The sequence below is a fragment of the Rhinolophus sinicus genome, chromosome 7, assembly GCF_057876585.1.
Source record: "Rhinolophus sinicus isolate RSI-liver-muscle chromosome 7, RSI-T2T, whole genome shotgun sequence".
NCBI lineage: Eukaryota > Metazoa > Chordata > Mammalia > Chiroptera > Rhinolophidae > Rhinolophus > Rhinolophus sinicus.
Genome location: NC_142507.1, coordinates 50,521,538 through 50,546,286, shown reverse-complemented (window position 1 = coordinate 50,546,286; position 24,749 = coordinate 50,521,538). Strand labels below are relative to the sequence as shown.

The 24,749-nt window shown below is 42.2% G+C and overlaps 1 protein-coding gene across 5 annotated transcripts; it reads left to right on the top strand.

The window, feature by feature from the left end:
• Positions 1-254: 254 nt before the first annotated feature.
• On the top strand, positions 255-24,207 carry LOC148757797 (flavin-containing monooxygenase 5). Of its 5 annotated transcripts, XM_088799542.1 has the most exons (12): positions 255-393; positions 913-1,107; positions 1,535-1,887; positions 4,842-4,914; positions 6,213-6,390; positions 10,245-10,433; positions 12,839-13,001; positions 13,751-13,893; positions 17,291-17,490; positions 18,020-18,372; positions 21,340-21,412; positions 23,616-24,207. In XM_088799542.1, the coding sequence occupies exons 5-12, from the start codon at positions 6,256-6,258 to the stop codon at positions 23,956-23,958; spliced, it is 1,599 nt and encodes a 532-aa protein (XP_088655668.1). In that variant the 5' UTR covers positions 255-393; positions 913-1,107; positions 1,535-1,887; positions 4,842-4,914; positions 6,213-6,255; the 3' UTR covers positions 23,959-24,207. The 5 variants fall into 5 exon arrangements, with proteins under 5 accessions (XP_088655668.1, XP_088655667.1, XP_088655670.1 ...); XM_088799541.1 differs by lacking the exon at positions 913-1,107 and having other exon boundaries at positions 257-393; XM_088799544.1 differs by lacking the exons at positions 913-1,107; positions 1,535-1,887 and having other exon boundaries at positions 285-393.
• Positions 24,208-24,749: the final 542 nt, after the last annotated feature.

Sequence of the window (24,749 nt, the reverse complement as noted above, 5' to 3'; positions counted from 1 at the left end):
TGAGATCCGGTTTGACCACAGAGCTCTGAACTCTGGGCGCGCCTCTGGGTCTTGTAGGCCCGGGCTCCCCTATCCCACGCGAAGCAATTCCCTCCCGCTAAGAAGACAGCAGAATCTGATTTCCCCAAAGGCACCTGTTGTTGCAGGATTTATTCAGATGCTATGGCCAAGGTCTTCCTTGAAAGGTGTTAACTGTCATTTGTCATCCTTTCTTTAGGACAAGCTAGTTGACCCAGCCCTGCGAAGATCCCTGGAGACAATGACCAAGAAAAGAACTGCGGTGATTGGGGGAGGCAAGAGCCGGCTGGTATCCATCAAGTGCTGCCTGGAAGAAGGCTCGGAGCCGTCTGCTCTGAAAGAACTGATGACATCGGAGGGCTTTGGAGGTTCCAGGTAAATCTGGTTCTTTAATACTTGGAACCCTCACTGCAAGCAGGTACATGAGTTATTTTATCTCCTGTCAGGAAATATGATGGCCTTGACAGTGACTAAGTCTGTTAGAAGTCAGCCTGCTGACCTCTTCTCAGCAGCTGTCACCTCTCTGAAGGTTCCTCTTTCCCAGGGCTGGCTGCAAAATGGGACACAGGTGTCACTTGTTTTTCCTTTACTGATGTTTAGGAAAATGTCACAGAGATCGTTTTCATTTAAAGAGTTTTCCTGTTATCCAGAATGGGGTAATGATGTGGTGAATGCAACTCAATAACAAACATTAGAAAATGTAAAGTGATTCAAAAATTTCGAGTGGTTGCTCCTGGTCTGCGTTAGTAGGAAACTGATCTAGACTACCTGATACAACTCCTTCCAGGACTCCCCCTGTTCAATATTCCCTGACCTTGTTCTTTCCCTTTTTTTTGAATTCTGGTTCACTTTAGAAAATTCTCTAATGATCCCAATCCCTAAATTCATCCCCAGGCTCACTGGGCAGATACGTGAAAACCTGTGTATGCTCTGCTAAATGAAAAGTCTGGAACAAAGACAGTCTGAAGCCATTGGAAGATTTTAAGCAAGTGAATGACATAAGAATACATACATTTTGGAATAACCACTCCAAAAATGATGAAGAAGATAGATTGAAGGGGGATGGAGCACGAGGCCCTAAAGACAACTGTAAGAGTGAGATAGAGACTACATACAACTACTCTGGGATGTTAAGAGGAGAAAGGGAAAAGGCTTGGTGGCTAGATGCAAGACTCACAGTTTTATGACTTGGGCACGTTCTTATTCCTTGAGAAATCACACATGCACTCTCCAAACAGACCATTCTTGCGTCAGTTCTCCAACATCTTCCATCTCAATGTCATGTATGGCCCAACTTCTGCTCTGAGATCCTGATCTGTGCCAACATACATTAGACTTTTCCCAGATTTCAGGGATAGCCACGAGGGAGATCACTGGTATATTGCATAATCACCTCCATCAAAGTAGAATTTTACCTATGTGTTACTGATTTCTCTTTCCTTGCTTGCTCCCTCTCCCCGCCTACCTAATGTTCTCTCTTATTTCTCCTTCTTTTGGTCTTTATCACCATTCACAGAGCCCTGAGTCAGCATCCAACAGTCAATGATGAGCTGCCAAATCGTATAATTTCTGGTATGGTGAAGGTGAAAGGAAATGTGAAGGAATTCACAGAGACAGCCGCCATATTTGAAGATAGCTCCAGAGAGGATAACATTGATGCTGTAATCTTTGCAACAGCCTATACCTTTGCTTTTCCATTTCTTGAAGATTCTGTCAAAGTAGTCAAAAACAAGGTATCCCTGTATAAAACAGTCTTCCCTCCTAATCTGGAAAAGCCAACTCTTGCAATCATAGGCTTAGTCCAGCCTTTGGGTGCCACTATGCCCATTTCAGAGATCCAAGGACACTAGGTCACTCAAGTATTTAAAGGTAAGTGACCATGCAAGTTGAATACTTAATAACTTGGTAGTATGTTTAAGTTCTTGTCTTTAAATAGCTGAGACAGTATGTATGGTTGTAACAGTGCCTGACACAAAATTAGTGCTCAAAAATTAATTATTGAGTGAATATAAAGTACTAGTTTATAACCATGGACACATATTAGAATGTCCTGGGAATTTTCCCAAAATAGGCATGCTTTGCCTCATGGTGTTTATTTCTTAAGTCTGGGGTGGGGCAGACATAAGATTCTTGAGAAATGTTTCCTAGGTGATTCCACTGTACACTCTAGATCAGAATCCACTCACCTAGATTCCAGACACCTGGGATATATTTACGACGCAAAAGAAGTTTGTCTTCTTTCATTATAGATAAAGTCAAATATAGAGAAGGTGTGATTTGATTTCAGCCCCCAAATTAAGACCTGGTTAAAGACTGGTTCACAATGTAGAAGATTCAACCTCTCCAATTCTGACTTTCCCCACTTTATGTCCCCTCTTTCAGTTTTGGCTAGAACATGAGTAAAAACTTTGGGGTTTGGAGTAGAGAGCTCAATGGGAGTCAGCAGAATGATATGATTTTCAAAGGGCTTAATTGTATCTATCGTCATTAAAAAATTATAATGTCCTACAATGTAAAATTGTTCTCTAAAACAGGTCAGAGCACACCCAAAGGCATGTTTTAAAAGTGAAAGTGGAGTGCAGTAAAAGGAGAGCAAGGACGGTTAAGGGATTTGAAAATGTGCCATTTTTAATATAACTGAAGAAGGGAGAAATACAAGGGTTCAAATATCTGAAGAGGTGTCCCGTACCAAAGGATTCTATTTGCTCAGTATCTCTTCAAAGGGTTGAACCAGGACCAAGGAGTGAAATGTTGAGGATTGCACAATATCATTAAAAAAACAAAACGTACAATTTTTTTTTCCTATCTGCCGGTGCCATTTCAAGATGGAATGGACTGACTAATTAGATGGTGAGGAATCCAAACAGAATAGGAAGAGAATGAAAACGGCTGGATGGCCATTTGACGAGCCAACATGGAGCAGATTGAAAGCTCAGGACAGGGAGAAATGAGATGAGCTTTAAGGTTCCTTCTAACAAAGAAATTATTTGATTCTATGGTCGTTGTAATAGAATTTGCGACCATTAGTAATGTTTAATTAAAACTATTCCAAGTTCTGGTTGGAATTACAGCTTCCTCTTCCCTAGAGAAGATCTTCATGGTAGCAGAGAAAAAAAAAGAAGCAATGGTGTTAGAGTTGATAAATCAAAAACCTTTCCAATTTCCCCAAAGTCCTATCATTGTTAATTTCGTTCAGTTCTAGACAGTAGATCATATACTACTTGAGAGCCCTGGACCAGGAATGAAATGCAAGTAACACATGAAGTTGGCTTCATTCCAGTCATATTAAATGGATCTTTTAATTTAGTCATTGAGTAAGAGGTAAAAGTCACATTAAATAGGCCAGAGCGTGTTAGCTTACGTTAAATAACTAAGACTCTTCCAGGACCAAGTAAACTGTTGAGTAGAACAGGGAAAATGCGAAGAGTCTCTATTACAGCTATGGGATGAGGGGATCTTGGGTGAAATGCACCAAAAGCCCAGCTTCCTATGCTCACAGACGCCTGGTGCTAATTCCTCCAGCTTTCTTCTAAGACCTGGAAGGCAGGAATCCCTAGAACTTTATCAAACTTCCGACAGGAACCCTGAGTTTTCAGTTCTCCCACAGCCCTCCTGTCTACCTACCAAATTCCTGCCATTCTCATCCCTGAATTCTGCCTTCACTGTACCCATCTGAAACTCTCGGGATCAGTTTCTCCTGTTCTTTCCTGGCTGCCCACCTCAGCCTGTCCCCTTGCCCGGCCTATCCTTTCTCCATTTTCCTTCATTTCTGCGGTTCAGAATTTCTGTGTTCTTCTCCAGGAGATATTGCACCCTTTTCTAGGACACCAAATCCACTTCCTTGCCTTGATTGAAATCTAGTTTTCTTTTTCTTTCCTTCTTTTGTAGCCCTCTCAAAAGCCCCTGCGAGTGTTGTACTTTCATTCACTGACTTTCTTTCCTTGAAAAGCATATGAAATTACATCAGCTCCCTGGATGATAAGAAAGAATTATGTCTTAGCGTGGCATTCAGGTTCCTGACGAACTGGATGCAGCCTGCCCTGGCAGACCCATTCATGAGTCTTTACCACACGTTCTAAAATCTTCTAAATGCCCTGATGACAGCCCCACTGAGCAGCAAACACAGCAGGTATCTGGTACCTGTACCTCTGCTGCTCTCTCTGCTTGACGTGGTCCCCCTTTACTCCTTATTTATATAGGAAAAAAATGTGTATTTGCTCCCTCCCTTAATAGTATATTGAAAGCTCTTTATGTAAAAGAATTGTGTTTATTAGCCTTTGTAGTCCACGCCCAGCCCCGTGCCTAGCACATGGGAGGATTCTAATAAATATCTATTCAAACGAATGCCAGTTTAGCTTTAGAGGGAAATGAAGATAGAAACTCTACAGCAGACACTTGTCTGAGGATCTGACCTTCTGAACTACGTTAGCCAACTTCCAGGTATGTGAAAAGGCTGGACTGGACTTGAACAGCAGAATGGCGGCCACGTCTCCTTTCCCTTGGAACATTATCTTTACACAAAACAAGTCAGGAGTCGAGAATGTCAGGATTACCTAAGTACACCCTGCCTAACGCCTGAGAGCAGACCGACACACCTACTGGGACCCACTTCCAAGGAATTATAACTCAGGCTCACCTTTCCCACCTGGTTAAACCCTTGGGAAACCTCTGACCTTCACCTCTTCCTTGTTCAACAATAGCCTGTAGCTCACACTTACTGACTTTAAGGAATTCTTTGAATTCTCCAGAAGTAGTACTTGTTAATAGGTTTCCAGTTCCTGTGGAGGTAACCTCACACTTAAATGTTTGGTTTTTCTCTTTAGGGCTGAAGACATTACCCTCACAAAGTGAAATGATAAGAGATATAACTAAGGCTCAAGAGAAAATGGACAAAAGGTAAGAAATTCTCCCAGGAAAGTAGATGCTTAGTTTCTCTACTCACTTAGTTCTTAATAAAAGCAATAGGGTAGTAGATAGGGAGAGGGCGTTATCACTGTGTGAGGGATGTAAATGATAAATGTCTAACTAGTACATTGTTTTGTACACCTGAAACTAATAAAAAATTTTGAAAAATAAACAAAAAGAATTATCGTTTTATTGAAATTGTCTGCGTTTTGGTTTTCTCCATTAAACTCTAAGTCCCTCTAAGTAGGAAACACCAGCGCCCACTCAGTGCATGGGTGTTTTAAGGTAAATTCTATCAGGAGCATACAACCAAATATCCAATCTATGTGGTGGGGGTTGGGGGTGTGTGGCTGAGGGACCGGGACCTGTTTTAACAGATGTCCTGAAAGGTAGGAATTCCCATTACACTTTTGGAGCAAGGCTTACTTTGAGGTTGCTGATACTGTGTTTCCCTGAAAATAAGACCTAGCTGGGACCATCAGCTCTAATGCGTCTTTTGGAGAAAAATTAATATAAGATCCGGTCTTATTTTACTATAAGATCAAGTCTTACATAGTATAACATAAGACTGGGTCTTATATTAATTTTTGCTCCAAAAGACACATTAGAGCTGATGGTCCTGGCTAGGTCCTATCTTCAGGGAAATACCTTAGTTTCCCTTCAACAGAAATTTGTCACTTTAGGCAAACACCAGGAAGTTGAAAGTGGTAGCAAAGGGGCCAAAGGGCGGGGAGCAATGGGGATACAAGACAGCTCCCAACCCATAGTGAGTAGTTGACAGTGCGGAAAACGGCAGCTGAAAACCAGAGATTGTAAGATTAATTTTTTCAGCCCAAAGCAGGATCCACCCAAATTTAATTCCCGCTGAGGGAGGGAATGGGTGCCGCTGAGTGGGCGGGATGTTGGCTGAAAGAGGAGGTGCGGGAACAGCCCCTCCCCATTAGATGTTGCTGTTTGCACTTTGCTGCTTTATATTTCATCGAAAACGGCCAACAGTGCAGAGCAGCCTGTGGATCGCAGGTGAGGGGTCCGCCCGATGCTGCAGGCAGGAAAGGCAGTGAGATCCGGTTTGACCACAGAGCTCTCAGCTCTGGGCGCGCCTCTGGGTCTTGCAGGCCCGGGCTCCCCTATCCCACGCGAAACAATTCCCTCCCGCAGAGAAGACAGCAGAATCTGGCTTTCCCAAAGTCACCTGTTATTTCAGGATTTATTCGGATGCTATGGCCAAGGTCTTCCTTGCAAGGTGTTAACTGATATGGGTGTTCTGTCATTTGTCATCCTTTCTTTAGGACAAGTTACTTCGACCCAGCTCTGTGAAGATCCCTGGAGACAATGACCAAGAAAAGAATTGCCATCATTGGGGCAGGCGTGAGCGGGCTGGTATCCATCAAGTGCTGCCTGGAAGAAGGCTTGGAGCCTGTCTGCTTTGAAAGGACTGATGACATCGGGGGGCTCTGGAGGTTCCTGGTAAATCTCCTGGCTCTTTAATACTTGGGACCCTCGCTGCAAGCAGGTGCATGAGTTGTTTTATCTCGTGTCAGGAAATATGATGGCCTTGACAGTGAATAAATCTGCTAGAAGTCAGCCTGCTGACCTCTTCTCAGCAGCTGTCACCTCTCTGCAGGTTCCTCTTTACCTGGGCTGGCTGCAAAATGGGACATAGGTGTCACTTGTTTTCAGTTTACTGATGTTTAGGAAAATGGCATGAGATCGTTTTCATTTTAAGAGTTTTCCTGCTATCCAGTATGGGGTAACAATGGGGGAAGGGTGACTAAATAAGAAACATTAGAAAACGTAAAGTCATTCAAAAATTTTGAGTGGTTGCTCCTGGTCTGCGTTAGTAGGTAAGTGATCTAGACTACCTGATACAAATCCTTCCAGGACTCCTCCTGTTCAATATTCCCTAACCTTGTTCTTTCCTTTTTTTTTTTTTTTTTTTTAAATTCTGGTTCACTTTAGATATTTCTCTAATAATCATAGTCCTTTGGTACAATATGTACCACGGCTGCCTTTGTTGCTTTGAACTTTTACTACACTTGAGAAATCAAAACAGCAGTTTAAAGTCCGTCTTCAGAAGTAGGCAGAGGGCACCTGTGACGCGGTTTTCTTCTCCTTGCGTATATTCAGTTTTAAAGTCCAGTTGCTTTAATGTGCACATGCAGCCCTATAACTTCTTACTAACAGTCAAGGAATCATCCACTTAAATGAAAGTTACTCTTATTAGTGCCATAGAATATCAGCCTCCTTTCCTGATCTCCAAAGTGACATGCATTGTGTTTGCTTTTAAACAAGCTCACTTTCCAAACCAGGGAATGGCATTGAGGTGTCCAGATATGTTTCCTATTTCATAAAATCTAACACAGTGTTGACCAGCTACTTAGAAGTGTTTTCACAACATCCCTTATTTACACAGCAGTACATCCTTTGGCATCCTGGCTCTGTCTTTGGGGACTAACTCTGTGTGATACGAGTCCTTACACAGATCTAGAGTGGATACCCCTTAGCGGACCACACCGTCCATGGCTCTGTCATAATCAGTCTCGGGCACGGGCTGAAAAGGCTGTTAGTGCTTCATAATCAATAGAAAATTATGCTTTGGAGCTTCAGCCACCATGAGTGCAGAGGTTAAGAGCACAATCTGGGGTGAAATCCTGTGTGTCCTCGCAGTGTGATATTGGGGAAAATCAGCCAAATTCTCTGCACCTGTTTCTTCATCTTTCATTAGGAGATAATAACAGTACCCGAAATATAGAGTTTCTGTGGGGACTAAGTGAAGGAATAATTGTGTCAATCATTAAGACACTGCCAGATGCACAATAAGGGCTACGTGGCAGTTATCACTCAGTAGGCCCGGGGTGGGGCCCCCCCACCTGGTGTCTCTGGTAAGCATCTCAGCCAGGTTTGGCAACTGCTGACTCAGCACAAAATCTGTCAAGGGTCCACCGTCCTACCAGATTTCTGCTTTTATCTCTAAAGCAGTTTACAATTGTTCTCTGTAAAAGACTTAAGAGTTTTTCTCTTATCCTCTTGGCAAAATTTCAGCACCCTGTAAACTACTTCCGTGAAAATAAATAAGCTGTATTTTGTAACTCTCTGACTTATGGTAAGACAGGCCACATCTGTGTCTAGTACATATATCATATATACGTTACATGTATTTTAATATATACATATATTATATATTTTACATACACACACACTCACACATACCACTATATTTGTAGAGCCAAGTGTGATACCTGGCACGTATTAGGTACCAAAAATATTTATTTTTCGTAAATGAATCCTTGAGACGCAAAATGCCTTGAGGGGCTGCTTAGAATGCTGTGGAACTAGAGACCTTCATTCTCACATAGTCCACAGTCACACAATTGTGCAGCCTGAGTCCTAGAAACACCCATCAGTAGCTGATTAAACACATTTTCCAAACTGATGCTGGTTAATAAACACTTCCTGTATCTGAGATCGGCTTCTCTACCACAGCCTGGCTTGTTATTTGGAGTCCCGCTCTCCCCAATCCCACGCCCCTAACTTTTCTGTAATTTATTGGGGATTTCATACATAGGACCATCCAAAGCCCCTTGGAATTCCACCATTGCTATCAGGTGTCCAGTAAGACACAAAGGATTCAGGGCTTCCATTTTCTCTTTCTTGGGACAGGTCCCAGGGATTCAGTACGTATCTTTTTCTTCTTAAATATCATCACTTGCATTTTCTTATCTCTATTCTTCTTTCTCTATTCCACCTGCCAAACAGGAGTGGGATTCATCACCTGTCCACTTTTTGTTATTGCTGAGTACTTTCCAGTAATAATTATGCCCTCTTATCCAAGGGGAGATGTCCCAGGACCCCCAGTGGATGCCTGAAACCATGGATACTACCGAACCCTATATGTACTATTTATGTTCTATACATGCATACCTATGATAAAGTTTAATTTATGAATTAGGCATAGTAAGTGATTAAGAACAATAACTAATAATAAAGTAGAGCAATTATAATAGACTGTAAGAAAAGTTATACGAACATGGTTTCTCTCTCACAATCTATTTGTATGGACTCACTTTTCACTGAATAGAAGCTCGTCACAGCTTCTCTTTGGCATACCCAAATTGCCAGTATCGCTACTCTTGCGCTTTGGGGCTGTTAGGAAGTAAATAAGGGTCACTTGAACACAAGGACTGTGATACCATGACAGTCCTTCTGATAACTGAGATGGCTACTAAGTGACTAAAGGGCAGGTGGCGTACACAGCGTGGAGACACTAGACAAAGAGATGGTTCACATCATGGGCGGGTCAGAGACGGAGGGCACCAGATTTCATCAGCTACTCAGAATGGCTCGCAATTTAAAACTTAGAAGTTGTTTATTCTGGAATTTTCCATTTAAGATTTTCATACCAAAGTTGACCGTGGGTGACTGAAACCTTGGAAAGCGAATAAGGGGGGACTACACTATATATAAGTTCTCAAGATATTAATTTCAATCAATCCTTGATCTCGTCACTAATGTTAGGTAAGACTGATGTTGGAAAGTATGCAAAGTACATTGTACTTACACTCTCTCCAGTATTAATTCTCATTACACCCCATTTTTGCTAACACTGAGTAACAGTCTGTTTAGCAAAAGCGAGGTAAAATGGGAACACCTACTAGAGAGAATCTAAGTTAGTACATTGATTCCTAGAGAGCAATCTCACAAGTATATATGAACCCTTGCAACTTACCTAGGCTTTGAAATATATAAAATATTTAAGACTATTACTTAGATGGGCAGTTCTCCCTTGGAATCTCATGTTGCTGCAATCCGGTGACAGCTGAAACTGGACATCTGCTATGGTCTGTTTTCTCACGTGCTTAGAACTGCAGCTGGGACAACTAGAATTTCTGGGGCTGGCTGCACATCTCTCCATCCCAGACAGTCTCTTCAGGGGGCTCCCTTGGGCTTCCTCGCAGTACGGTGGCCTCAGGGTATCTGGACTTCTTATGTGGCTGCGGACTTCCACCAGAGCCAGCTTTCTAAGAGCCCCAGGCAGAAGCTGCCAATCAGTATCCTTCCAACTGCATGCTGTTGGTCAAAAGCAAGTCATAAAGACAACTCATTCAAGGTGGAGAGACTACATACACGAGGGCACAAATACTGGGAGATGTGGAGGGTGTGTGTGTGTGTGTGTGTGTGTGTGTGTGCTCGCGCACTCATCTCTGTGTATATAACAATTTCTAAATGGCATTTTTTAAAAATAATTTTGAAATGTTTATTGTCTTCTTGCAAATGATGAAGTTAATTCTCAAGTTGCTATGAATGCTTCTGATTTACTGCAGGAAAATCCTGAAGAAGGAAGGGCCAGTATCTACAAATCAGTGATCATGAATACTTCAAAGGAGATTATGTGCTTCAGCGACTATCCGATCCCCGCTCATTTTCCGAACTTCATGCACAACTCCCAAGTGCTGGAGTATTTCCGGATGTACGCCAAAGAATTTGACCTTCTAAAGTATATTCGATTCAAGGTAGGGGATTTTGTAGGTATCTTTGGGCTTCAAGTTGTTCGTTAATTATATGAATAATGTGGTTATATGTAAAGATGGCTTTGATATGCACCTGTTTCTATCCCATCCAGACAAAGACTCCACACTTTGTCTCCTCTGTGTCTGAAAAATATTCATGGAAAGTTCCCATTTTTATATTTTGGCCCCAGATCCAGTAAACCACCTGCCAGAAGGTTTCCAATGCCTTCATGTGATACCATTTAAGTGCAATAAAACGAATGAGGGGAACTGTTGTCCCAGTTAGACAAGGGGACTGACAGGCATGGGGACTTCTGGTTCCACAACTTGTCCGCTATTTCTTGGCCCTTTTATACTTTCCGAAGTATTCTCCAATACGTGATTTTATGTGATCATTACACCCCAATGGAGTAGTTATAGAGCAAGCAAAGAAGTTAACTGTTGAAAAGGGAAGAACACTGAATTGGGGAAGAAAATCTTGCATTCTAGTCTTTGTTCTCCTGTTAACATCTTGTGACTTAGACAAGTAAGTCCCTCAGCTTTGATGTGTCCCCATTTTCTTTTCTGTAAAACTATGACTGTACTCCATCACTTCAGTGGTTTCTTCCTGCTGTAAAGTCTTCCATGATTCTTCTATCATTTTCAGCCACAGCCATAAAAAATCAGATATTTCTGACAGCTGGCAACAAGCCCAGACTTCCACCTTTTCTTTCCTAGTGATAAAAACTCTTAAGAATGACTCTCGTAACAACTTTCAAATATGCCACACAGCAGTGTTAACTGTCGCCACCATATTATACATTACACCCAGGCATTAGTTATCTTTTAACTAGAAGTTTCTACCTTTTGACCACCTTCATTCAATTCCTCTCCCCCAGCCTCCTTCTAATTTCCCATCATTCTGCTAAATCATGCCTTTTCTGCTTAACAACAATAATGAAATGGTAATATACAGTGACAACTTCCAAAGTAAGTCACTTTCAGCTCAGTGGTACTTCCCTTTGGTTGTTTACAGTAAAAATACAAAGACAAAAAATAAATAAATCAGTGATTTCATAGTCAAGGATATAAAAAGTGATGAAAATTTTATTACAAATAGTATAATTGATAAAAATAAAGAGTGCTGACCTTACATAACGTCAGCCAGATAGTCTCCAGCAAAATGGGTTTATTCAGGAACAACGAACTGCAACCCGTGCGACCATGAGAGGCCACATGCAAGTCCCCTAAAACAAAGGAGAGGGGACTCTTTTTATGGAGAAGAGGAAGGCAGGAGGGTGGGTCCAAAGAGTTCTCCCCCCTGTGTTTGTGATCACATAAGGCATGCGGGCTCCCATTCCGGAGTCCCTACTTCATTTTCAAGATGGTTTCTGTTGAACGTTGTTTTACAAGAGTTACAGGGTGATATGCTATAGAGCTTTCTAGTCTGCAGCTCAGGGGAAGGCTGCTTACGCCATCTGGGCGTGAGGCATCAGGCACCAGGGACGTTTTCTTAGAGGATGTGCTATCTACAGGTTGAAGGGTCAGTAGGAATCAGCCAGACAAAGGAGGATAAAGGGATGATCCAGTCAGAGGCACCAGCCTGTGTAAAGGCAAGAACATGAATGAAAAGAACTCAGAGTCACGCAGGATGGCTGGGGTCCACAGGTGCGGTGTGTCTGTTTGTCCACAAGACATTATGGTTGTAGACCCGAGAAGCACATAGGTACCCATTCTGAATGTTTCCTCAGGCTGGGCAGACTAACCCAGGTTTGTTAACTTAATTTTCAATTTAAGTTAAAAATTACACCACTGACTATCCATCTCACAGCCTTTTTCTTTATACTTACTGGTAAAACAGGCATTTATTGGTGCAAAATACAGGCTCATTTACGTAAAATAATATTTTACGTAAATGACCCACTGAGATGTTTTTCTGCTCCACTAGGAAGGGAGCCCTACAGCTCAGCTACCCGTTTAAGGCTACATAGCGAGAACAGGACTTGGGAGTAAGAAGACATCAGAGGGTCTCACGATGTCTGGGGGTCAGAGGAGGAAACGGCATTGAGCGCATGGAGTGTCTTTGTGTCTCAGAAGCACAGAAACCCAAGTTTTAGTGAAGTGTCACATTGCCTTAGGGCCTCGTCCAAGAGAATGGTAGTTTGCACGTTTCTAGAAGCACAGGAGAGTGCAATGTTAGCCTGCCAACTCTGTTTTATGTAGCCTGCCTCATGGACGTTTTCTCACTCTGACCATAAACCCCCCAAAAGTTCTTATTTGTGGAGTACGAAAATCAAATATCCCTGCGTGAGCCCTACCATGATATACCAGCCCTTTGTGTGACGCTCTGTAAGGAAAGTGGTGTCGGGGACGATGCCCACTGTACAGGCCACGGGTACAGCCCCTGTGGCCATTGCTTTTCTTTGCAGACCACTGTGTGCAGTGTGAAGAAGCAGCCTGATTTCCCCACTTCAGGCCAATGGGAGGTGGTCACGGAATCTGAAGGGAAAAAGGAGGTGACTGTCTTCGATGGGGTCATGGTTTGCACTGGCCACCACACCAATGCTCACTTGCCCTTGGAAAGCTTCCCTGGTGAGTAGCCTACTGGGAAGGGAGACCCTTGAACCGTGCCTGTGACCTGACCCCCGAGAAATGGGGGGGTTTCCATCTGAGTGATTACTTATCCTGATTCTGCGTATCCTCCAGCAACACGGTGGGGTAACTGTGTTACTGCCCTTTGGGACCTGGAGACAATGGGGGTTTGGGAGAGTAGAGGAAAGTTCAGACGGCTCTATATCTACTTTCACAGTGACTGTAGTTTTTCTAAGAATGACAAGCAAGACCATGGAGTTGATCTGTATTAGGTTGGATGAGGACGTATTTCAGAAATCGAGGAAATAGAAATACTGAGTGTATAGGAAGAAATTAAAGCTTGAGGAAAGAATTTATTACAGACTCATTTGGAAAAAAAAGAAGCATTCTGCGTACACTCCAGAGTTTATAGAAACATATGCTCCAATTGAATGGGAGTAGGTATTTAAAGAGGATGAACAGACAAAAGAGAATGGAAGCTTTCCAGAGTAGTTTGGATTTCTGGGTCTACAAGCCCAGAATACAAACAGGTCCTGAATGACGGAGACTGCTTACGGGAAGGAAACCACAAGGTTCTGCTCGGAGGCGATGGGAAAAGAAAACAGATAAAAATGTCCAGAAGCAAGAGTGCAGCTGAGTAAGGGGAGAACGTGTGGAGAGTGTAGGCTTAAAGTCTACATACTGCCAAGGAAAATGATTTGTCAAACACCATCAGGTAAGGCATCTAATTATTTTCCCTTCTCTTGCAGGAATTGAGAAGTTCAAAGGACAGTACTTCCATAGTCGAGACTATAAGAATCCAGAGAGTTTCACTGGAAAGAGAGTCATTGTGATTGGCATTGGGAACTCTGGAGGGGATCTGGCCGTGGAGATTAGCCACACAGCCAAGCAGGTTTGAATCAGCAAATCACCATGTTTCCCCCAAAATAAGACCGGGTCTGATATTCATTTTTGCTCCATTAGGGCTCATTTTCAGGGAGTGTCTTATTTTGTCACGTACAATAATCTACATTTATTCAAATAGTCATGTCATCTTCTTCTGGAACATCGTCAGAACGTACTAAATGTGTCCTTCTGGCTGACGATCTTAACTGGGGCATATTTTTGGAGAAACACAGTATTTCCTTTGCTTCACTGAGAAAGCTGCAGATGGACCCAAGAGGGAGTGTGGAGACCTGCACATAGCTGGTCAGCGCGGATGACAAAGGCAGGGCTTGCAATGCCTCACTGGCAGCCAAAGTTGCCAGTTAGATTCCCATCACCCAGTTGGCCTCACCCTAAGGAATGAGGTCATGACCACAGACGGTGTGCATAATCCGTTGGCTGTCCCTTCAGAGTGGGCCTCGGCGTTGAAGGAGACCCAGTAATTGCTGGGAGAGCCTGTTTAATGCAGCGTTTAGAAGTGTGGTATTCTGCTGGCCAGCAGGAGTGCCAGGCTCTCATGGAAACTGAGCTTGGCACTTGAGGGTCACTGAGCTTGGCACTCAGGATGGTGGGGAATTTTCCTCTTCACTTCCCAAGAGGAGAACAGCAGCAGTGTAACTGGTCCAAAGACCACATTAATGTCGGTATGAAAGTGTCCCACTGTGGCACGTGCAGAGAGCTCACCCCAGCCTTTGTGTACAGCTAGGGAACATGGAATGACATGTGCTCTACAGCAGGGGTGTCCAAACTTTTTTCAACATTTTTCACCAAGGGCCATATGCGGTAAAATACACAAACAGCCGGGACACTCACTCGAGGTGAAGTACGTATTGCCTCACCTGGTTTATTAAAGTAAACTACATATATTTTTGGAATTTGCTGTGGGCCATTTAACAATGGATTATGGGCAGTACTTGGCCCGCGGGCCACAGTTTGGACACCCCTGCTCTAACGCAATATCTAGGTCCTTCAGGGTGGAGGTTTTTTTCGTTTTTGTTTTTGTTTTTTTGGATCATAGATTTTGAACTGGGAAAAAAGTGTCTTCATTATAAATCCCTAGGAAAGAACATGTCATTTTTATATTTTGTTATTCATGTCGTTATTGAATCATAACTTTATTGGGAACAGGTAAATGCCTGGCTGTCTTCAGTAACTTTAAGCTGTGCTTCTCCACAAATATGTTTTAAATTATTATTTTTAAAAATACAATGACCTTTACCCAGAAAGTCCATTCAATAACACTTCTTCTCAGTACTCTAGCACCACAAAAGTGATTTCATATGTTACGCCGTGAATTAATTCAACAAGGGTGTATCAGGAAATAGTGATAGAAATAAGAAAGGATAAAAACGTGTGTGGGTCTTAGGATAAAATGAACGTGCCAAGTTGGCGGTGGGGACCCAAAGCAGGTGTCACTGGCTTGTCAAACACTCAGTCAAAAGGGAACTGGGCCCTATGTGCACTGAGGAAATTTAGATTGCCAGAGAACAAAGCACCAGAGAGGGTGGGGATAAGGTGGCTGTGTCTGGGAAAACGCATGGCAAAATAATGTCCCCATAGCAGGGACAATAGTGTCACTACTAAGGCAAGTGGAAGAAACTCCACCGCTGGGTTCGGATTTCACGTATTAAATTGTAGGCATGAGAAGCTGTTTGTAAATCAAATATCTTAAATTAACCTGTAAATTTCGGTGTGTCAAGGATATTTTCGTATCAGAATTCTTGCTCTATAATGTAATGCTTTTGTGAAGAGAAAACATCCCTTTTTGTAAAACAATTTTCCTTACATTTTTCTTAGAAATCCAAATTTGTAAATATGCTGTTTGCTTAAAACAAGGTACAGATGGAAAAACTGAACTAAGAAGTATGAGGACAGCCCTTAAGCATGTACTGAGAGTTTATTACAGGAGTATGCCTTACGCTTTACAAAAACCCTGTTTCTCACAACAGCCTGCGATATATGCAATCACTGTCACTATTTTAAACATAGGAAACCTTATATACTTACAAAACAAAAGTTATAGAGATTGCACACAAAACCATTTCATTCCTAAGACCATGCACGCTCTTTCAACTGTGACATCTAAAAGTGCATAATTATGAGAGTGTTAAGGTCACCATCGGTGAGAATATGTGTGAAGGTCATGATTATCCCTCTGTGGACAGATTACCGTTTTCTTACAGCTGAGACAAATGGCCATAAGGCAATGTGTATATATATATACACCTTACAACTCACATCTATCGCTAGAGAGTTTTATAATGTAGAGAAAGTAGGCTCTGCCAGGTAATTCAAGGTCAAACTTTGATCAGCTTTGAACATGCACTCCAGGCAGCAGAGGACATCAAAAGACTGGCGAGTTTCCTGTTATTCTACTAGGAATCTCGTTTTTCCATTAAATAATCAATGAGACATTTCTTAAATACAGGCTATGGAGTCAGTCAGACCTGGGTTGGAAATTCCGCTCTGCCACTTTTACATGTATGACCTGAGGCCACTTATGCATCGTCTTCATGCCTCTTGCTCATAAAACAGGGATCATAATACTGACCACAAGAGGTTGTTGTATTGATTAAATAAGATGCAGATAAAGAACCTGGCGTAGTGATGTACAGGTCACGATTCTCAATAAATGGAGGTGTGATGATGATGTGTCGGGGAGACTAAAAGCTGTGTGTGCCCTCCTTCCACACCAGAGCGAGCATATCTGGAGGGACAGAAAATAAGAGTGTTTAACTTCACACATATATTCTCACCGATGGTGACCTTAGGTGCTACCATAATTAAGTACGCTTACATATTACAATTGAAAGAAAATAGTTTACTGTCAATATCAATGATAAATAACAGGTTTGGGGGGTAGTAATTCAAACAATGTCAAAGGTAAAAAAGACTGAGGGCTTTGATTTGAAAGATATTCCATTGCTTTTAGCTTTATCGTTTCACGATTCTAAATGAGTTGGATGGAGGAAAGTACTACAGGATTTCAGAGGATGGAGAGAAAAACTGTCAGCCAGAACAGTCAGTCATGGAAGAGCCAAACAGTGTTTTTGTAAAGGTGTTGTCATGGAAGAGCCAAACTTATCTGGAACTTAAAAATGAATAGGCTTTGGAGAATTAAGTGGATGGGGGGCTAAACAGAAAGGCAGTGGTGGTTCAGAGCAAAACATCTTTTTGATTAGTGGACACACCAATTTAATTGTAAGGTTAGTGTTTGGGAAGGAAAATGGCAGGAAACAAAAAAGATTGTATGAGGTATCAAAAAGCCAGACTAATGAATTTAAACTTAATCTTGAAGAAAATGGGGTAATTTTACAGGATGAGCCAGAGAATGGTAAAAGCAAACCATTTTTCTCACGCCCCAGGTTTTCCTCAGCACCAGGAGAGGGTCTTGGATCTTGAATCGTGTGGGAGACCACGGATATCCTTTTGATGTGTTGTTCTTTTCTCGACTTAAACGTTTTCTGACAAAGATAGTTGGTCAATCATTATTAAACGCATATTTGGAAAGACAGATGAACCAAAGGTTTAACCACGAAATGTACGGCCTGAAGCCTAAACACAGGTATGTTTCCAGGATGGCAGTGGGGCAGTAATGGCCAGGACACAAAAAGAAGGACTGTTCACATAGGCTAATAGTGGAGCTACCTCTACACATACATTAAGAAAATCCACAGAAGGTGAGATCAGATTTCTACCTTGTCCCCACAGAAGCCCAAGATCTACTGGTCTGTAATCTTCGGTCTAGCCTCACCTTGGCATCAACCATTTGGCACATTATTATTACTTGAGAAATCACATGCACTCTCCAAATCAGACGATTCTTGCTTCAGTTCTCCAACATCTTCCATCTCAATGTCATGTATGGTCCAACTTCTGCTCTGAGATCCTGATCTGTGCCAGTATACATCAGACCTTTCCCAAATTTCAGGGATAGTCAAGAGGGAGACCATTGGCATATTGTTTACCACCTCCATCAAAGTAGAATTTTAACTATGTGTTACTGATTTCTCTCTCCTTCCTTGCCCGCTCTCCTTGCCTCCCTAATGTTCTCTCTCATTTTTCCTTCTTTTGGTCTTTATCACCATTCACAGAGCCCTGAGTCAGCATCCAACAGTCAATGATGACCTGCCAAATCGTATAATTTCTGGTATGGTGAAGGTGAAAGGAAATGTGAAGGAATTCACAGAGACAGCCGCCATATTTGAAGATGGCTCCAGAGAGGATAACATTGATGCTGTAATCTTTGCAACAGGCTATACCTTTGCCTTTCCATTTCTTGAAGAGTCTGTCAAAGTAGTCAAAAACAAGGTATCCCTGTATAAAACGGTCTTCCCTCCTAACCTGGAAAAGCCAACTCTTGCAATCATAGGCTTAGTGCAGCCCTCCGGTGCCATCATGCCCGTTTCAGAGATCCAAGGACGCTGGGTCACTCAAGTATTTAAAGGTAAGTGATCATGCAAGTTGAATACTTAATAACTTGGTAGTATGTTTAAGGTCTTGCCTTTAAATCGCTGAAACAGTATGTACAGTTGTAACATGCCTGACACAAAATTAGTGCTCAAAAATTAATTTTTGACTGAACATAAAATAGTAGTTTATAACCTTGGACGTGTATTAGAATCTCCTGGGAAATTTTCCCAAAATAGGCACGCTTTGCCTCATGGTGTTTATTTATTAAGTCTGGGGTGGGGCAGACATAAGATTCTTGAGAAAATGTTTCCCAGGTCATTCCAGTGTACACTCTAGATCAGAATCCCCTCACCTAGATTTCAGACACCTGGGATAGATTTGTCAGGCCAAAGAAGTTTGTCTTCTTTCATTATAGATAAAGTCAAATATAGAGAAGGTGTGATTTGATTTCAGCCCCCAAATTAAGACCTGGTTAAAGACTCGACCACATTGTAGAAGATTCAACCTCTCCAATTCTCACTTTCCCCACTGTATGTCCCCTCTTTCAGTTTTGGCTAGAACATGAGAAAAGACTTTGGGGTTTGGAACAGAGGGCTCAATGTGAGTCAGCAGAATGATATGGTTTTCAAAGGGCTTAATTGTATCTATCGTCATTAAAAAATTATAATGTCCTACAATGTAAAATTGTTCTCTAAAAAGGTCAGAGCACACTCAAAGGCATGTTTTAAAAGTGAAAGTAGAATGCAGTAAAAGGAGAGACAAGAAAGGTTAAGGGATTTGAAAATGTGCCATTTTTAATATAACTGAAGAAGGGAGAAATACAAGGGTTCAAATATCTGAAGAGGTGTCCCGTACCAAAGGATTCTATTTGCTCAGTATCTCTTCAAAGGGTTGAACCAGGACCAAGGAGTGAAATGTTGATGATTGCACAATATCATTAAAAAAAAAAACGAACAATTTTTTTTTCCCTATCTGCTGGTGCCATTTCAAGATGGAGTGGACTGCCTAATTAAATGGTGAGGAATCCAAACAGAATAGGAAGAGAATGAAAACAGCTGGATGGCCATTTGACCGAGCCAACATGGAGCAGATTGAAAGCTCAGGACAGGGAGAAATCAGATGAGCTTTAAGGTTCCTTCTAACAAAGAAATTATTTGATTCTATGGTGGTTATAATAGAATTTGCAACCATTAGTAATGTTTAATTAAAACTATTCCAAGTTCTGGTTGGAATTACAGCTTCCTCTTCCCTAGAGAAGATCTTCATGGTAGCAGAGAAAAAAAAGAAGCAATGGTGTTAGAGATGATAAATCAAAAACCTTTCCAAATTTCCCCAAAGTCCTATCATTTGTTAATTCCTTTCAGTTCTAGACAGTAGATCATATACTACTTGAGAGCCCTGGACCAGGAATCAAATGCAAGTAACCCATGAAGTTGGCTTAATTCCAGTCATATTAATTGGTCTTTTAATTTGATCAATTGAGTAAGAAGAAAGAGTCACATTTAATAGGCCAGAGCATCTTAGCTTACATTAAATAACTACGACTCTTCCAGGACCAAGTGACTTGTTGAAAAGAACAGGAAAAATGCAAAGAGTCTCTATTATAGCTATGAGATGAGGGGATCTTCGGGAAAATGCACCGAAAGCCCAGCTTCCTATGCTCACAGAGGCCTGGTGCTAATTCCTCCAGCTTTCTTCTAAGAACTGGAAGGGAGGAATCATTAGACAAATCCCTATAACTTTATCAAACTTCCAACAGGAATCCTGAGTTTTTAGTTCTCCTCACAGAATTTTGTCTACCTACCAAATTCTCGCCGTTCTCATCCGTGAATTCTGCCTTCACTGTATCCATTTGAAACTCTAGGGATCAGTTTCTCCTGTTCTTTCATGGCTGCCCACCACAGCCTGTCCCCTTGTCCAGCCTGTCCTTTCCCCATTTTCCTTCCCCCTCTGCTCTCTGGAATTACTGTGTTCTTGTCAAGGAGATATTGCACCATTTTCTAGGACACCAAACCCACTTCTTTGCCTTGACTGTAATCTAGTTTTCTTCTTTCCCTCTTTGTAGTCCTCTCAAAAGCCCTTGTGAGTGTTGTACTTTCATTCACCAACTTTCCTTCCTTGAAAAGCATATGAAATTACATCAGCTCCCTGGATGATAAGAAAGCATTATGTCTTGGCATGCCATTCAGGTTCCTGACGAACTGGATGCAGCCTGCTTTGGCAGGCCCATCATTCGCGAGCCTTTACCACACGTCCTACGTTCTTCTAAATGCCCTCATGACAAACCCACTGAGCAGCAAACTCAGCAGGTATCTGGTACCTGTACTTCTGCTGCTCTCTCTGCTTGACATGGTCCCCCTCTACTCCTTATTTGTACAGGAAAAAATGTGTATTTGTTCCCACCCTTAGTAGAGTATTAAAAGCTCTTTATATAAAGAATTGTGTTTATTAGCCTTTGTAGTCCAAGCACAGCCCCATGCCTAGCACAGGGGAGGATTCTAATAAATATCTATTCAAGTGAATGCCAGTTTAACTTTGGGGGTAAATGAAGATAGAAACTCTGTAGCAGACACTTGTCTGAGGATCTGACCTTCTGAACTACGTTAGCCAACTTCCAAGTATGGGAAAAGGCTGGACTGGACTTGAACAGCAGAATGGCGGCTACATCTCCTTTCCCTTGGAACATTATCTTTACACAAAACAAGTCAGGAGTCGAGAATGTCAGGATTACCTAAGTACACCCTGCCTAACGCCTGAGAGCAGACGACACACCTACTGGGACCCACTTCCAAGGAATTATAAGTCAGGCTCACCTTTCCCACCTGGTTAAACCCTTGGGAAACCTCTGACCTTCACCTCTTCCTTGTTCAACAACAGCCTGCAGCTCACACTTACTGACTTTAAGGAATTCTTTGAAGTCTCCAGAACGTAGTACTTGTTAATAGGATTCTAGTTCCTATGCAGGTAACTTCACACTTAAATGTTTGCCTTTTCTCCTTAGGGCTGAAGACATTACCCTCACAGAGTGAAATGATAAGAGACATAACTACGGCTCAAGAGAAAATGGACAAAAGGTAAGAAATTCTCCCAGGAAAGTAGGTGCTTACTTTCTCTACTCACTTAGATCTTAATAAAAGCAATAGTGTACTGTATTTATGTTTCTCATGTTAGTTTTCAGGATTTAGGTTACATTCTGAAGGAAAAACAATTAGTTTGTGACAAGAGAATGGAGAAATAGCACCAAGAGGTTTGTTATGGGTGAGAAAGAAGAGACAAGCTGAAGAAAAGTATTGAAATCCTATGTTTAGGGCTTGAAAGAAGAGTCAAGTAGGGAAACGCACATGGGGAGAAAATCAGGTATATTGCTTTTGCAAGGACTGCTTCAAGTGCTAGTAGAGCTGCCACAAGACGGAAGAGCGGCAATGAACTACTGAGGGCAGACATGGTCGAATTCCAAACTGCAAGTAGATTTACAAGTCTGCAGAGGCCACTGGGCAGGCCGTCGCCAGGGAACAGCATGCTCAGGTCACAGTGGCTCCTGGTGTGAACAGCCTGTGATACAGGAAGGTGGTACGTTGCCGATTGCTTAGTGCTTGTGTGACACAGTCATTTAGCATCTGAACTTCAGAACTGAGCTTATTTACTGGGTGACTTTTCTTTACACAAAGTGGGAGCTAATGGCAGGTGCCTAAACCTTTATGGGAAAGTCAGTGGCATGATCATTGCAGGTCCAGAGAGGTGGTTTTCTTCAATTGATTGTACTGGTGTTACTGTCCCCTGCCTCGGAGGAGGAGAGCATTTTTATTCCACCCTGATACCCTTGCCACGTGCTCTCCTAGTTTTTCCTTATTCCACTGCCAAACTTCTGCATCGATATTCTATGTGATAGGCTCTAAATTCTCAGCCTTTTCTCCCTCCTAAGCTCCCTGCACTGTAACTTCCGTCGTTGCTCCTGCAACCACTCTCTTCTGGAGTGCTTTCTTTCTTTGCTTTTCTGGCACTGAAATACCCTATTCAACTTTCCCTCTCTTTAGACGTTTGTCTAGCCACCTTCGGACTGAGCTGTCCCTAAGGGTATAATTTAACCTTTATGGAGGGTTAACTACCTACACATAACGTTTTGTATGTGTGTTTATTGACTCCCTTTGTGAAACCTTCATGACAAGGACAGCGTTTCACCCAGTACTACAGGCTAACTGCACGCCTACCAACCTTTGGGCCGGCATCACATCCACAAGGGAGAGCTCTCAAATTCTGTCCTATCTTCTTTCTTCTCAACTTTAGTTCCATTTCAGTTAATTCCTATTTGACCATCTTTCAATTCCATTTCACCAGTTCTACCTCAAATTTACAGTCGCTCAGTTTTCCTCTCCTTGTTTTGGATTCTCCTAATCCTAGGAGCCCTTCTAATCTCAATTAGCTTCACCTGGCTTTTCTCTTACTACCTTTCTGTCCACTGTTCTTTCTTTCATTTTCAGAATAGAAAGGAAAAATAGGAAGTTATCAGGTAGCTTTCTAAATCCCACTCCTTCCACAGAGGTATTGCTATTACCACCCTTTCCCTCTAAAAAGCCCTGTTAGCTCTTTAGATCTGTACTTAGTGTAATCAGTCATTCCATTTGGCTCCATTGGGAGGGGGGGTAAGTCATTCTCCCCCCTCCCTTCCAGATTCTGAATTAACATTGGGAAGTCCTGCACTGTGGACCCCACCACCACTGCCCTCATTAAACAATTGAGGGTCCCAAACTTGAGAATTTTCGTGGTGGGTTCTCTCTTTCTGATGACATCCGAGTCCCCTGGATCAGAATCTGCCATCTTTGTGTCCTGTATGTGTCCTTGTTTTCCACACACGCCTCCGCTAGTGTAGGTGGTGCCTACAGATATTCTATACGCATGTTCTACACTCATTCCTATTTTATTCCTTCACTCTGATGTTCCCCTGACTTGTAACACTTTCCTCTTTGTTCTCAGCTTATCTATATCTGCTATATCCTTCAAGGACTTAGTATAGCTCTGTTTTAACTACCCACTTCTGCATTGCTATTTAGCAGTCTGAAACCACAAGATTTGCCAAAAGTCGTATATTCTTCTGTTTCATGTGTGTCTATCATATCTCCTCCAGTAGATTATAAAGTCCTTAAGGAGAGAGACTTATCTTTCTTCTCTATTTTTCAGGGCTCCTAGTCTAATATTGATCCAATAACAGGTACTCAGAAAGCACTGCTTGATTGCTTGACTCACTGTTGACAACCCCGGCTTCTGTCTTGTGTGTTTCAGGTATGTGGAGAGCCAACGCCACACCATTCAGGTAGACTTTATAGATTACACGGATGAGCTTGCTGACCTGATGGGCGTCAGGCCCAACCTGCTGTCTCTGGCCTTCACCGACCCCAAGCTGGCATTACAGTTATTATTGGGACCCTACACTCCAATCCAGTATCGTCTGCAGGGCCCGGGAAAGTGGGATGGAGCCCGAAAAGCCATCCTCACCATAGAGGAGCGTATCAGGAAGCCTCTGATGACCAGACAAGTTGAAAGCAGTGGTTCCATGACGTCAACATTAACGATGGTCTGGGTCATGCTCGCTGTTTTCTTTGCCATAATTATAACCTATTTTTAGCAGTTCCAGTGTCATTGCCCCGGTTTTCTTTGGGGAGCTGGATCGAGAGATGTCTCCAGGACAACTCTCAGCTTCACATTGCCCAGAAATCTACCTTTATTTCTCTTTCCAAAGCATTAATCACCTTTTCTCTTTTCCCTACAATGAAATCCCAGCTTTTCATTCAAAATGGATTAAAGACTTGAACCTAAGACCTGAAAGCATAAAACTCCTAGAAGAAAACATTGGGGATAAATTCCTTGATATCGGTCTTGGTGATGATTTTTTGGATTTGACACAAAAATCAAAGGCCAAGAAAAGCAAAAATAAACAAGTGGGACTACATCAAACTAAAAAGCTTCTGCACAGCAAAGGAAACCATTATACGTCATTGGTTAAGAGATCTTGCTTCTTTGCCTAGTCACTCCTGTGTTTAAGGAAAAAAACCGAAAAACTCGATAGGTAGTAAGGAGAAGCAATTAATCCTTCCTACAGAATCAAATTACTTGTGTCCTATGTCTGAAACATGCAACATGCAGAGTTTACTGTGGACTGACTTACAAGTGCTATCAGAATACAACAGTGTCATCGACCATCCCATTACATTAGAAAAAGACCACTCCGAGAAGTCTTAAATTAAATTGTAGCAAGCGGGAGGGTAGAAGAAAGAGGCAAAGAGGTTAATCAGTTAACCACTTGGTGGAAAATCATTGAAAGACTTGCTCACATTCCTGAATGAATGTTACAACTCGGAGTTAACTTCCAGGTAGCTGTTGCACAATTATCTAAAGAGAAGAGCCAGCAGCCCGCCC